The sequence below is a fragment of the Homalodisca vitripennis genome, chromosome 8 (genome assembly GCF_021130785.1).
Source record: "Homalodisca vitripennis isolate AUS2020 chromosome 8, UT_GWSS_2.1, whole genome shotgun sequence".
Taxonomy (NCBI): domain Eukaryota; kingdom Metazoa; phylum Arthropoda; class Insecta; order Hemiptera; family Cicadellidae; genus Homalodisca; species Homalodisca vitripennis.
In genome coordinates, this window is record NC_060214.1 from 88,565,417 (window position 1) to 88,582,078 (window position 16,662).

Consider the following 16,662-nt stretch of genomic DNA (forward strand, 5'->3'; position numbering starts at 1 on the left):
TGGTTTAGTCGGGTCTTTGTATGAAAGTTGGCTAGACTGTTGGCTTTTGCTAAAAAAATGTCATTGTGGAAGAATCCAATTGCATCACTTCCGCTCATCCAACAAATTGTAGCGAGCTAGTCAGCTCCTTTCACGGGAGAGGAAAACGCAATAGTACTGAAAGAATAGATAAAGCTAAGCTTTTTATCTTTATTTTTAGTGGGAATAGTATTGTTTTTGTGACTTACTATATTGTATATCGTTGATATCTAGTACGAATTTGATGGCATATGTCATTATTATGCTTTGCAATTTTTGAATGATTGTTGGTATCAGTAATTCAAACCTTAACTATGTCCAGACTAAGAAAAGAAATGGGAATAAGTGAAAAATTGCTTGCATCATTAAATGAGAATAAAATCTTTACAGTTTTAGATTATCTTCAAGAAGATTCTGAAAAACTATCTTCAGCTTGTAATACTTCTTTCAAGGTTCGACAAACAATTACCATTTCTAATTTTTTACTTTTGTGAAAAAACTGTTCCCTTTTAATTTTATAAATGCCGTATAACAAAATGTTTAATAATTATATTATTATATGATAATTTCTGACAAAGATTAAATTAGTAGTTGTCATTGATATATTTAATATTTGTATTTGTTCATTTGCGGTCAGTCTGTCTGTACGTATGTTGGGGAGTAACTCACTCATTTGAATGCAGGCTGTAAATTGGTGGCGTATATTGCCGGAAGTAGTAACTTTTGAGGAAGTTACTACTATAAATCATTTATAATTAACAACCAAGCCTGTATTAGTTTCTTTTAGAAAGGGGAGGTAAAATATATTTTTAAGACTTGTTATTCGAGTAGAGATTTTGAGTGTTAAATACACTGAAATAAAATTACGAAATTGTTTTAAGGAACTAACTGTGCGTAAAATCTATCAAATAAAAGTAATTAATATAATTGACAATAATTTGTTGCAGGTAATATTAGAAGTCAAACACAATCTTATCACAAATTTGTCTGCACTTCCTATCCATGGAATGTCTGCGTATGAAAACTTACTATCAAGTTCTGCTTTGATACCGTCCGGGATTGAAAGGTATTTGAGCTCTTCAATTGAGAACCGAATGTTTTATTAGCGTTAGAAACTGCATTTATTTTGTTTTTGTTTTTGTGCTTTCTATCAGTGGAATTTTAAAAATTAAGATACCGGTACCGCTAGTTAATGTATGTTGGACAATAATGATGTTAGAAGAATAGGGATTTCTTTTGCTTTGTAGTTAGTTACTAACTTCTTGTGATACTGAGGAAGGATCATCAATAAACAATTCATCAACCATGAAAACTATAGGTATAAAATACCCTTTACAAGCTACAATTAAGCAAATAAAATAAATTAATTTTATTAGATATTTTAACCTACTTTTTGTAACTGATTTCGTCATGATTTGGGAGGAACAAATTAAATTACGTTTCTCCTTGCTAAAAATGTGAGAACTTCATGTAAAACATCACCATACAACATTAGTGTTAAAGTTAACTATTTTATTTACTTAAACTATGTTGGATATTCAAATGTTTCAAGGGTATACTATTCATTTATGCAAATATAAAAATAAATTATCGTATTTAAAAAGAATCTTAGATGCTTGTTCTCAAACTTTTGATTAAGTCAGATTTAATTTTTCTCAAAGATATAAATATATGGGTTTATAGTGCTTTATATGTATTTCTACACACTTTGATGTAGAGAAGTTGGAATAACTTATTTTACATTATGTGGTTTTAGAAATTTTTAAATTGTAAATGTTTTACTGTCATAGTTTTTTCATGTTATGCACAACTAAACAGTTTATTACAAAATTAATTGTCATTATATTTAAAAACCTGGTAGTAAAGTGGGATGAATTTAGCAACACTTTTTTGCATTTCTCTAATTGCAGCAATTATATATAAAGCTAGAAAAATTTTATAAATACCTTAAATATCCGGTATTACAAATTGAGCAACCAAAAAAACAAAATTGTATCATTCATATTTCTAAAGCAATTAAAATGTTCCTGTGGTAACTCAGCCTGAATATTGGAATGAATAACAACATACTGTCACCTGAAGAACACATACTAAATTGCAACACACAATAATTGTTCAGTACATTTGGCATAAATTCAACCCCTAAAACTCATTTTTGCTTTAATAAAAGTTACAATAGATGTTTAATCAAATACATACGGTATCCACCATTAATTCAAACATGGTTTCCCAACAAATTTAAAAAATAACTATGCAACTACCCAATTCTTTTTTTAAATAAAGCAGTTACAGTTTATTTTTAATTAGGCCTATCTAATTTATTTACACTTAGATTTATTCCATACCCCAGTCTACTGTGCTATTCAATCAGACTCCTTCCCTCTCAAATCTAAGTTACATCACTGATTTGCATGAATTTAATACAGTATGAATTTAACCCCTCTAAACCATCTTCAAATGCAATAAATCTGACAAATCGTGTAGATAAGTAAACTTTTCTTTCTCGAGCCTTTGGGCCACACCTATCAGTACTAGAGAGCTTCTAAATCTGTTTCTGAGTATTTTAGTCCTTGAGAAGATTTCTTTAAAATATTCCAATGTATCTTCATTAGGGATTTGGTATTATAAAGAGCCACTCTGTCCGTATCTACAATTTGTTATTAGACTGTGTAAGTAAGTAAATATGTACATACTTAAATATAAAAAGTTAAAGTTTACATTTATTAGCACTCACATGATCTGAATTTAAGTACTATCTCGAGGCATGTTTTTCTTTTTTTTTTATTCTGAAGTGCAGGGTCTACCAAAACTTGTACTGATGGCCAGGGGCATTTCTAATCGGTACACTCCCAACCTCAGATTCTGTCCCAGATCGTCCAACTTTTCTAATGTTAGATCACTCTGTAAAACTATCTCTACCATCCATTTTATTAATTAAAATTTGGGTATTTATATCCGTAGTTAATTGATTTTGTATTATATATCAGGCAACTTTTATGATTTTTTATGTATTTAATGTGAGTTATCAGCTGTTACCTTAAAATAAATATTGTTTGCAACATATATTTGTACTATTTCAAAGTCTAACTTACAATTTACATAATCTGCTGCATTATTACTATAGTGTTATCTACCCAGTGATGAAAATATGACAGGTTTTCAGACATTTGCCATTGTTAATTTTTAAAAAATAGAACACTATGTTTAAAGATCGAAATCTATAGGCTTATACTTCTTCAGGCGTTAAAAAATCTTAAGAGATCCACAAAAATAATCAATATATGGCATTGAACTTACCCTAGTCATGACAAGAGAGCAAGTTGTATGTAAAAATCTCAAACATGCACCGAGGATCCAGAATAATTAGGTACCAACCATGCCAACGCACAGAACAACACATTCGCACAAACCAGGAAAGGTGACTCAGTAATTTTAATATATAATATTACAAAACAACAAGATTGGTCTACCCACCAGGAAAATTAATTTATAACTTAGTTTGACTCCAAACTCAAATCCTAGATATACCATGTGTTTAGTCTATATTATAGTTTCAACTCCATTTGGCCAAAAATTAAGATTCTTCAATCTTATAAATTACGAACACAAATTTTTAGAGAATACAAATTTAACCACTTTATTAAGCATCTAATGGGCACACGTGTAATAAAATATCAATAAATATCCTCTTTGTCTTATTCTTTAAAAGAAATTTATGACTAAACAAACTTGAACTTATGTTTTTCAGCTAAAACTTTAATAACATTTAAAAATAAGAAGTATGGTTTTGTTCTTCAGAGATCCTAACCACACGTGAAACTTCGTCAATATTATCCATTTATTTGGCTCTTGGTGCTTACAAACATCCAAAGGTTTATCAGGATGGGTTCTGGTTTGGGGATACTAAACCAACATATGGAACTCACCAGAGGTCAGTACTTGGGCCTGTATTGTTTCTGCAACTTAATTGCACTACCCCATTCAATTCAAGCAACCACATTACTTTACACAGGTGACACAACTTTTATTATTAACCCTTTACATAGCATGTAACCATTTAGATCTATCATGTTGACGATTACTACTTTTGGTACTGTGACACAAACACTGTGTAATGCCAAGAGTTAATGTCTGTAAAAATATTATAGAAAATGACCAATGGCCAAACACACCATAGAAAAAGCCTCTTAATTACAAAATGAGTTCCTGCAGTATAAAAATAAAACATAATTTTCAATCTAAAATCACAAAATAAGCTTAAAACCATGATATACAGAACACCCATACTAATTTCCTGGTAGCTATCACTGATAACCAACTTACCTGGAGGCCTCATGTGGATTATCTTTCTGAAGGATCTCCAGAGCAATTTTTTGTTGAAATGACAGAGGTTGTATACGAAGTTAAATAAAATCTGTATATTTTTATTATTTTTAATCGGTATCATTTATATGTGGTTTAATTATTTATGGTGATTGTAGCAGGATACAGTAGATCTTGACTGTCCAGAACAGACCAATCCCAAAATATTGCCCGGTAGATCACTGCAAGCTACTTTTAATGCAAACCACAATTCAAATAATCATAACCTTTATATAGTTTAACTAAATTAATTACATTTAACACTCAGAATCTTCGAAATGCCGTAGCTCAGTACACAGTTAAAATACTCAACTACAACTCTACCACAACAGAATGTTACAGTAATAAAACACTGAACAGACATATTGTTGCTAAAAGTCTACTCCATGTAAGCTTTTATATTCCTTTTTATATAATTGAAGAATTTTCTAATTAAATAATATTAATTTTAATTAGTAGGTTTTGGCAGCCCTTGTTGATAGGTAATAATTAGATTGTTAATGATATTCGGTAATTTATTATTTGATTTTATACCACCTACTTCTTGGTTGTTAGTTCACACTTTATTTATTTATATTTTGTAATACTAATAATTGTTATTTTTTAAATACTGACCTTAATGTATAGCTTTTGAAGCTCCATTCACTTTGCTAATATTTGTAATAATCAGATTACAATAACATTATTTGAATTTGAGTTATATACGAGGCATATATTTGTAGCAAGTACAGTTTTGAAATTCTGCCGCTGCAGTATTGCGGTCAGTGTCCAACGCTTGCACACTGTCAAATGTCCCCGTCTATTGAGAATCTCGCAAACTATGAAGTACGGCTGTTATTTGTTTTCTTGGCACTAAAGATGTGAAACCGGTTGAAATTCACTTTCAGAATTGAGAATTTGATAGTCCCCCAATAGCCTCAATTTAGCGCCCTGTGACCAAGAACGTAGCCAATAAAAAAAATTTGGAGAGTCCAGACAACAGGTATTTTCCCAGATTGGACAGAGAGTGAGGCCTCATTTTGTTCTTTTTAAAGTTCTTGACTCATTTCTTTCTTAAGAAAGATCTTTCAGCAGTACATGTCGGTAATACTGAATTATTTAAATAATAATAATAGTTTATTAAAAATAATTTTAAAAAATTGAAAATTTGGGGGGGATCCCTTGGACCCCCCCCCCCACTGGCTACGTCCTTGCCTTTGTTTGTTTGTTTTTTCACAAGAAGCATCTTGAATGCAATGTCGACAATAACGTCAAAATGATCGTGCTACACCCTCTGTTAAATCAGGCGGCAGTCAATCTTCTGTTACAACAGTATATAAAGGGCTATATTTAGATATGATAAGTGCCTTAATATTGATGGCAATTATGTAGACAAGTACATAAAAGTGTGGGCTTTCATATAAAAATAACATTGTTACAAGTTTACTTGGTTTTGTTATATATCAAAACAGTATTTACTTTTAAAAAAATACACTTCGTAAATATTTACATTTTTTCGGGAGGTCTCAAAAATGATAATTCCACTCAATACTTAAACTACACTTGTTTTATCATCACAATACCTTGACCTGTACTATGTATGAGGGTGTGAAGTGTAGTTTTAGAATATTGTTTTTTGCAGTCTTGACACACTACTTCAAGGAGGGTTCCTGACAGGTATGGTGATTGAGTTGTGTGGCCTGTCAGGTGACGGCAAGACTCAACTATGTTTCACCATCTCTGCCCACGTGGCAGCTGCGTTAAAGCAGTCTGTTCACTACGTCGATACCAAAGGAGACTTCTCGGCTCAGAGAGTCCTCGGCATCATCAAACATAAAAATATTCCTGAAGAGGTTTGTCTGAATGTTTTTAAAATAACAAGAAAATGGTTGGGCTAGATAGTATAGAATTAAGCACTAACTTAAAGTATTTTCTACAATAGCATTGAACGATTTTGGGGGGGAGATTGGAATATTCCTTGGGATGAAGGAACTCAGTAGGGCCTTACCATGAACGTATTGAGATATTATGATATCCCATTTAAATGTGAAACTAGAATTTATTTTAATAGTTATTATAATTGTAACTTTGTTATATAACGTTGTCTAATTTGTGTACAATCTTTTCTTTCGCTGGAATTACTCAAACTGCTTTGATTTTATTTTTAGATTTCTTAATTGCCACTGTTGCTATTGAATTTTAACACTCCTAACACATTTTAAAATGTTAATTTACAATATATCTTTACATTATCATAAAAATAAAGGCTCTCTGAAATGTTTATTTGTTTCCAGTGTAAAAGCAGCAAACAGCAATTTTCTAACAGTTCAAATAAAACATTTATATTTTTCATTTATTTCAAATTACTGCATATCAGTTACTATCAAGATACATCTTGCAAATGTTTAAGGCAATTATAGATATTTTGAAACTTAAACATATTTTGTGTAATCTAATGGAGAATTATAATATCATCCAAATGGTTTGAGAGAAGTTTCAACTAGCCTAAATTAAAGGATGTAAAAAATTAGTGAAATAGTTATCAAGACAGCTTTTATTGGTTTGTATTGTAAGTGTTGGTGAATAAAGATCTGACATAAGGCTTAATAATTTAAACATATCAATACAATTTTGTTTAATATTACCATCTTGCAAAATATTTAAAACAAAATCCCTGAATATTATAACTCTTGCACATTTGAATTACTGAATATGATCTTGGTAAGCATTTCCATCAAATGAATTAGAAGATCTGTACTTAAGTTCTTGTTATTTGGCAGTCAATAAGTGTATACTAAAATTATAAGGTTAGGATTTTCAACATATGTATTAATAGATAACGTAATACAATAAAAACACCCTCTATAGATATTATCAAATAAGTTAGGTAGTTCCAGAATTGGGATCATCATAAAGACCATCTTTAAGGTGCCTAACTCACCCCTATTTGACTTTTCTCCTATTAAAACAGAAAGAGATATATATTTAGCAATTATATTAAAAGGAAAGGAATTACTACTCAACCAAAACTTTGTACAATAAATAACAATGGATCTATAGAGAAGTTTTGTATAAATAAATTTAAAAAATTTATTTTTAAAAGTCTGCGGGCAGAAAGCCAATTTGGATTGTATATACATATAAGTTATCCTAGTTTTTTATGAAATCGATAGAGTAATTTCCCCTAAAAGAAAAAAGCTATTGTCAGCCACTTTTTTTATAAGACTTTTTTTTACAAGAGTCGAAGTAGGAGGGTATCAAAAGGGTTAAAAATATTGAACAATAATTTCTTGGTCGGAAATAAAACACATTAACAATTCCTTGAATACCGCTAATGAGTTAAACAGATTCATTCCCACGTTTCTCCTTTACCAATACTGAATCTAGTATCCATCAACGGCTCTGACACCAGCCCCAGAGGGAATTGTCAGAGTGACTTTCCATAAAAAAAATGGAATGGCTCATAAACTATGATTCAATGTAGCCTCTGAAAGTCTGCTTAAAAATTTATTAGGACCACTTAAACATTTAGTCAATCTCTTTTTCCACTGGGGAATATTTCCCTAATCTCTTAAATTGCAACAGTCACCTCAGTTTTCAAGAATGGTAAACCTATCTCCACCCAAAATTATTACAAATCAATTCTGATTCCAAAGTGGAAAATCGACAATAGACACAGACATTTGATCAGAAGTGGAAGGTTTTGAAACTTAAAAAGAGTACTTTTCATCTCATCAAAAGTTTTTGACAGTGTTGATCACCACACTCTTATCCACAAACTGGAACAGGATATGATGAGTGCTACTCAAGTGGTTCAAATCGTACCTTAATGATAGAACACAATTTGTGAGCATTCCAGAAGTTCGATCATAGAAAAGGGACTGAATTATGAGGTTCCCAAGGGCTCTATACTTAGTCTTCTACTTTTACTGATATACGTGAATATATATAATGATGTTGGTTCATCAGTACACCAAGTCATAACTTGTTAGGTACGATGATGATAGGACTCTTGTTTCAATGCGAGTTCAAAAAGAGAACTCATAAAGATGACGCTCATTAAGCTCAACATTTCAATTCAGCACTTTCATGAGCTAAACCTCAAAATAAATTCAACTAAGTCCAATATTCATTCAACTTTGTCTGTGCCAAACATACTTGGATTGTAGGCCAACAGTCAATCTGGATGAAATATTAAGAACAGAGTAGTCTACTCAACAAAGTTCCATGCAATTGAAGACATTTTTAGAATGTTGCCCAACTTGAGTACTGATGATGGCAGATTATGGAATAATACATCTACACTTCTGCTGTTTGGACAATGTTTTCACTTCTTTAAAGATCAGTTAGATGTTAAACTTTTTGAATGAAATAATGTAGAGTTAATTTCAAATTTGTATAAAAATACTTGCATTGTCTATAAAAATGTGTCTAAGATTAATGATAAAACCTTGAATCTTTTTAAATACTGTATGGAAAGCTGGTCTAAAATGTTCCTTTCAAAACCAGTGATGATAACTTGGAAATATTATTATGACATTAGTTTTTGTAAATAAACTAGAAGGAACCCAAACAGAAGCCTAAGGAGTTGCTGATCCCCTATTATCCTATCTAAGTGATCACTCACTTACAGTCAGAATTGTTTCCTGCACGTCACCTGGTTTCTCTCCACCTGCAGGTGATCCACAGGGCTCCTTATTAGGCCCCTGCCTTTTCAATGTCTTTGTGAATGACCTTCTCGAGAATGTTGGTTCTGGTACACTGCAGTTTGCCGATGACCTGCGGGTCTCTATAATTTCTGCGTCTGAGTATTCACAGGGGATCCAGGACAGCCTGGATTTACAATAACTATATATACAAATTAAAATCACACAACTATATACAAATCACAATGGTGGTGGATGCAGAAAAACTCACTGTTCAATTCTTTTAGGGAATAGATTGGCCTCTCCACCAAACAGCCCCTCAGATGTTTTTTCTTGAACTTCCCAAGCTCAAGATTTCGCACGTACTCCGGCAGGGTGTTAAAAAGGTTAAGAGCTGAAGTAGGGAAGCTCCTCTGAGTCACAGCGAGCCTACATCGAGGCACATCCAGCTGGCAGGCCCCATGAGTGCGGTGATCATGCACCTGGCTCCTTCTGTCAAATGAATTTATGTTGTCCCGTATGTAAAGGAGGGAGTCAAGGACATACTGGCCATACACTGTGAGAATTCCCAGATGCTTAAAGATGGGCCTACAGTGATCCCAGAGCGTAAAGGATTTTGGTCTTTGCCTTCACTGTGACCTTGGATTTTCTGAGCACATCGATGACATCTGTAGTTAGGCTAACAATGTGCTTGGTTTCTTATCGAGGTTCTCCAGGGGTATTAACTTATCTTTTGATTAGCTGTATTCCTTATATATTTATTAATTGTATCGTTATCCGTGTTATATCTATTTCATTTGTATTCAACCAATGTATGGATTGGTTATATTTGTTATGCTATTAGCCTTAGAATCTACATTTTTCATGTATTAATTTAAAGCCATCTTGTATGTATATCTTTGTACGTTGGCTGTTTTTTTTTTTTTTTTTTTTTTTTTGTTTTTTTTGAAGTAAATGAATAAAAGAAAGCCTAATAGGCCTACAGAGGGTACACTTCTGAACTTGGAGAGATAAAGAACAGGCTTGACTTTCTTTACATATTAGCTAAAAATGAACCATAAAACAGTTGTTTCTTTGATACGTCATAATAGGCTAAAAGCATATTACAGGTACAAAATAAGAGAAGCAACAAAGATGGGAAAAATATATTTAAAATAGAGTTCAGAAACCAAAACTAAAATATTGTAAATAAGTCTAACAAGAGCTCAAGTTAAATGTTTGGGTCAAATGACAATTTTATTCTCCTCATAAAATTAATAACTATTTTGTAAATGTTACAAAAGAAAAATCAAATAAACTATGGCGAGCCAAAATGTTACTCACTGTGCTCTAGACTTGTTTAGCTTGTAAGAACATTCCTGAGAAAACAACATTGTTTTTGTTTTAAAGCTTTCTGAAACTGAAGTACTAAGTGTGGTAGTTGTCTAATAAATCAAGTAAAGATCATTTTGGTTTTTCAAATACACGATTTAAAGATACATATTACTGTCTTAATTAATAAATGTTTGTCTCAAGGTAAATTTCCAAACATTTTGAAAGTTACAAAGGTGATTTTCCTGTTTTATAAATAAAGGTAAACAAGATCAACTTAACAACTATAGGCCTATTGCAATTGTTTATGTTTTGTCTAAGGTAATGGAAATTATAATTGGCAAACAGCTCATGCACTACATGTCTAACAAGTTTATTTGTAGTTTACAATTTGGTTTGAAACAAATCTCTGTACAAAACCTAAAAATCTTCACTGCTGGTCTATACTGAACGTGACAACTACGCTCAATTTACTTTAAAAAAAACTTTTTTTTACTTTCGTATGCAAGGCATATGCCGCAGTCAACATGTTAATGAAATGGATTGAATAGAATCTAGGCTGCTTTGAGGAAAAGTAACTTGCTACTGTTACTTTTTGCAAACTCAGCAAGGCCTTTATCTCATGAGCTTTTAGTAAATAAACTTCAGCACCATAAAGTTTTAAGGGCCTTTTAAACATCTTCCAAAGTTGTCTGAGGAATCGCAAACAATATGTAGTTAGTAACAAAGAATAAAGCAGCCTAGATGTAAATTGTAGTGTCCCACATGGGTCAGTACTTTGCCCTCTAATTGTTATTATAATAAATACTATATATTATGATAAGTAAGTGTGTACCTGGGGATGTTGTCCTCTATGCCGATGACACTATAATCATTAACAACCCAGTAGTAGTCTAGCATTGGCACAAGCAAAATTAAATAAAAAAATTATTCAAAATTGGTTGACTGCTAATGAATTGATACTAAATACTAACAAAACTGTTACAGTACTTTTTGGTTTGAAAGAAAACTCAAAACAACTAATAGAAAATTCAAAATTTTTGAACTTAACCTTTGACCCAACACTGTTGGTATCAGTATATATTTGGGTTCAAAAGCAAACTCAGTCAAAGCATTTATGCTTAAAACGCCTTTGTGGTGAATTATACTAGGATGGCATTCACACGGCCTATTTTGGTATCTTCCAAGCACATATTATCTATGGACTTGTTGTATAGGGCAGAGCCTCCCTTGCTGAAGAGGTATTTATAATGCAGGAGAAGGCTATCTGTGTTATTGCCGGAGCAGGAAGGCTTGTCCATTGTGCAGTGCTTTAGATATCTTAAGATTTTCACCCTGCCTTGTCTTTATATATCGTAGAGCGCTTACTATACCTTAGAAATAATGAAAACAGAAATCCACTCTTACAATACTAGAAATAGTCATTTTATAAATTTACCTCAACATACACCAATAAAAAGTTAAAAAAAAAATTGTTCTATATTATGTCTAGGTTAATGAATAAGTTTTCAATTAAAATGAAAACATTTGACTCTTCTTTTATCAAAACTACACAAGTTCTTGTTAAGTAATAAATTTTATTTTGTAAAAGCGCTTTTAATGAGTCAATGCATTGAAGTGTTTTTTTTTTAACTAGTAATAAATACATTTTTACAACCTGTCTATGTATTTGCTTAAAATATTTTGTGGCCAATAAACAATTTTACTCAACAACACCGAAAAACATTTTTCAGTGCAAAGTATTTTGCAACATTGTTGTATTTCATTATATAGATTCTCAAAAAGTATACACATTAACAAGAAACTAAAAAGCGCTTGGAAACATATTCATCTTCCCTTTAATGTGAGTATCCCATGATGCTACGATGAAAAATAAGGCTGTAAAAGTACATGAGAACATTGTTCTAATGGGGAGGTGGGGTGTTGGGAAGAACTCAAGGTTGTTTTTAAAGTAAAAACTATAAATATATATATATACAGGGTGATTCAAAACTAAACGGCAATCTCTCGAGAGCTTATTCTATAGCTAAAAACAAGTAAAAAAGTTCATATAACCATATGCCCGGAAACGCTTCGTTAGCAAGTTACGCCTAGCGAAAGATTTTGCCCGGATTTCAGAACCCTTGGTGAAGTCAGGCCGTATAAAAATGGTAAAGGTAGTTACAAAGATACAAATACGATTGTTTTTTATGTTTTTATATCTGACAAATTTATTAAAATTCGTCCCAGAGCTGTAAATGCAATACTTTCAGAGATATCTTACGTAAAACACAAGAATTGGTGCAAAGAAATAACACATTTTTGTGTTTAACGTAAGATTACTTCCATAAATGTTAAATAAAGGTCATTTTTTTCTTAAACACATTTGTAGAACATTTAATTCTGAAAAGATTCATGTGAATTACTTAGGAAAAAAATTAATAATAGGTATTGAAATTTAGCTTTATTTAAAAATAAAACAGACGCACAAAAATGCATATTCTTATCTGTATAAAATATTAACTAATGTTTAGGTTGTGAGTAACAGCTGATCATTTATTCAACACTTTTTATCGTCATATTTTCTTTGCAAAGGTTGGCAATATCAGCTGATCAACAATTAAGTTCATGAAGTAATATTTGAATAACCTTTATGGAAGTTTTTGTATTGTGGCGTGTGAAGATTTTATTTTGTGAGATCCTGTGATTATTTGGAAATATTTTATACAAGTGTATAAAATATTTTATTAAATATTTATTTTAAAAATATTTTATTAAATATTTTTATAAAAGTGTATATAATTATCTTAGTAAATAATGGCAGATAATGTAAATGGTATGTATTCGTTTGAAGAGTATACGGACATGATACTGATTTACGGCAAAGTTAACAAGAATGGTTTAGCTGCAGTTCAGGAATATCGTGATACTTTTCCACATCGAAGAACACCTGATCGCAAAACATTTGAAGCTGTGGAGAGACGACTTAGAGAAACTGGTAGCTTTAAACCGAAGCGAATAGATACTGGTCGTCAACGTAGCGCAAGGAACTATAATAATGAACAAGCAATAATAAATGCTGTAGAATTATCACCAACCACAAGCACTATCAAGACTATCAAGCAACTATCAAGAATGCTCCAAACGTTATGAAACGCGCTAGAAAAGAGTGGATTCGTCGTGCGAAAACGTGCATTGCTAACAACGGAGGACACTTTGAGCAACTATTATAGGTGATTATTACAGTTTTATAAAGGTAAATATATTTTATGTTAATGTTCAGTCTAGAATAAATGATCAGCTGTTACTCACAACCTAAACATTAGTTAATATTTTATGCAGATAAGAATATGCATTTTTGTGCGTCTGTTTTATTTTTAAATAAAGCTAAATTTCAATACCTATTATTAATTTTTTTCCAAAGTAATTCACATGAATCTTTTCAGAATTAAATGTTCTACAAATCTGTTTAAGAAAAAAATGATCTTTATTTAACATTTATGGAAGTAATCTTACGTTAAACACAAAAATGTGTTATTTCTTTGCACCAATTCTTGTTTTACGTAAGATATCTCTGAAAGTATTGCATTTACAGCTCTGGGACGAATTTTAATAAATTTGTCAGATATAAAAACATGAAAAACAATCGTATTTGTATCTTTGTAACTACCTTTACCATTTTTTATACGGCCTGACTTCACCAAGGGTTCTGAAATCCGGGCGAAATCTTTCGCTAGGCGTAACTCGCTAACGAAGCGTTTCCGGGCATATGGTTATATGAACTTTTTTACTTGTTTTTAGCTATAGAATAAGCTCCCGAGAGATTGCCGTTTAGTTTTGAATCACCCTGTATATATATATAAAATTGTTCAGGCTTTGAAGAATGTGAGCAATATAGTTTTATTTTAATAAATTAATTTAATTTGTGGTTCAGGAGTGTGCAGCTGCCTTGGAGAGGATCCAAGTGACAAGGATTAGTGATATTTATGAGCTCTTACGTTTCCTTCATCACCTCAAGAGCTGCCTGGGTGAGGATGAGAGCATACCTCCACGAGTGGTCATAGTGGATTCAGTCCCACCTCTCTACTTCCCCTTCATGGCCAGTGATACCAACCAAGGTCAGTTGTTATATACAAGTTGTGTGTGTACGGTATATAAGGGGCAGCCTCAAACCCCCAACTCTCCGAAATTTTTAAAGACAAAAATTGGACCTACTAACTAGAACACATTTATGAGGTTTTAAAGGTCAACAATGTTGTATATAAGGGGTAGCCTCAAGCCACCCTTCCCTCCCCAAAATGTTTAAAGACAAACATTGGACATACTAGCTAGAACACATTTATGAGGTTTTAAAGGTCAACAATGTCTTGGGGTAAGCTTCACAAATCCCAGTTTTTGGAGGGTATTTTATACCTCCAAAATTACCCAGTTTATCAGCCCCCTCCAAAATAATTTTTTATTGTAGTTTACAGATACAAAGGACTGGAATGTATATAATTCTTTTAGTTTGACATAGATTGGCATTGGTATAACCACAGAGAAAGATATGTAGATAGGAGTTTATCTTCAGAAAGAATAAAATAACTGTGACTGTGATATACTTAAGATACATACCTGATCTTAATGAAAATTTACACCATGTATCCATGTAAATTTAATATTCATATATATTTAAATTCTTTTTAAACCCAATACTTTACTTTAAAATGTTTTTTAAGAAATCCAGTATTCTTTAAATTATTAATTTCAATGCAAGTGCCATCTACAGCAAATGGTTAAATGACCACTAAATTTGAAGGGAAATTTTCTAGCACATTATATTTAATTTTAATTTTCTGTAGAGAACCAAAGAACCTGAAACGCCTACAAGGAACAATACTTTAAGACATCTGTACAACTGGCTTGTGGAATGACCAGCCCACAACAGTTCTTCACCTTGATATTGTAAATTAAGAATTTAATCTATTTTATTGTAAACTTGACACCATTACATTTCTTGAAAATTTTCTGATAGTTTATTTTACAATATAGAAATTCCAATGTTTCAATTTATATCTTCTATGGTAGTGTGGAAATAATTAAATACAAAGTCTAGTATGTGACCCGACAAATTATCAATTCCTTTAAAAAATTATCTGCCAAGGTTCAAGGTATCCAAATGTCCCATTTAAAATCTTCTACAAATCCCTAGTAGTGCATAAATAATGAAATAAAAGTCTAATATGTAAAACGACTTGTGATGAAACAAAATATCTAACCTTTAAAGAACTGTCTGTCTGTCCCAGGTTTTGGGCTTCTTAATAACATGATGAGCATGATGAAAGTGATGGCCACAGAATACCACATACTGTTCATTGTTGTCAACCTGGCCTCCACCTTTGTAGAGGCAGAGGTTTGTGATAACGAGGGAGCAGAGGATAACAGGGATGCAATAACGAGTGATGTTCGTCCGATGCTGGGCAAGTATTGGCTGCATGCACCCAACATGCGACTTCTTGTCAGCAAACTCAACAGCGAAGCAGCTCAGAGACTGATAAGGGTCACCAAGAGTACCTACCTACAGACAGGAGCCTCCTGTGTTGTTTGTGTATCAGAAAAAGGAGTTGTGTGAGATGGAAATGCCTTTGTTTTGAACAATTAGTGATAATACCAGTCTCGTGAACTAATTCATTGTTTTTTTAGTGTATCGCCATGATGGTGGTTTCAACTGAATGTCACAGCTTTTGTATTTGTTACTTATTTCATTGTTGTGTAATCAACTTTAAGTGCCTTTATCATTCCAGCTTTCATATTTCTCTTTTGGAAATCTTTGTCATGCACACAAGACACAATACTACATGCTCAATGTGATAACAGCTATACTGATTTCTTAGTTAACCATGGCAAATTTGGGAACAAAGCAGATATTTCATATGCAACACTATATAGCTAAGATTCAGCGTTATTATCATGTAATTAATTGTGACGCTTTTACTTGTAAATAGTATTTAAATAAGTAAAAAAGCTGAAGTAATTTAAAGACGTAGATTTATAAGACTCTTGTCATGTAATATTAAAATCTCTATGAATAAATTAATTAATTTTCAATCAAGTTTCAGCATAGTGAACCGAACATGTGTCAAAAAATTAGATTTTCATTTACTTTGATATTATTATTGTGAAAAGTCACAATTTTAGTGAGAGAGTGGTGACTCTTATTAAATTCTTTCATGAAATCAATCAACAAAGGTTCTTTTCACGGTTTCCTCCTTCTTTTTGAAAGACGTGAAGATATATCTGTAGCCGATCCTATCCCAATTGACTGGTAAATACTTTCACTGAGGGAATATAAACATGGTATTAATTGAACTGTAATTTTATACAAAAT

General features: G+C 31.9%; 1 protein-coding gene across 1 annotated transcript; it reads left to right on the top strand.

Annotated features, from left to right (window-relative positions):
• The first annotated feature begins 106 nt into the window (after window positions 1-106).
• On the top strand, window positions 107-16,382 carry LOC124367731 (DNA repair protein RAD51 homolog 4-like). The gene is made up of 5 exons (XM_046824809.1): window positions 107-470; window positions 966-1,084; window positions 6,002-6,212; window positions 14,230-14,413; window positions 15,581-16,382. The coding sequence occupies exons 1-5, from the start codon at window positions 333-335 to the stop codon at window positions 15,904-15,906; spliced, it is 978 nt and encodes a 325-aa protein (XP_046680765.1). The 5' UTR covers window positions 107-332; the 3' UTR covers window positions 15,907-16,382.
• The last annotated feature ends 280 nt before the right edge of the window (window positions 16,383-16,662 follow it).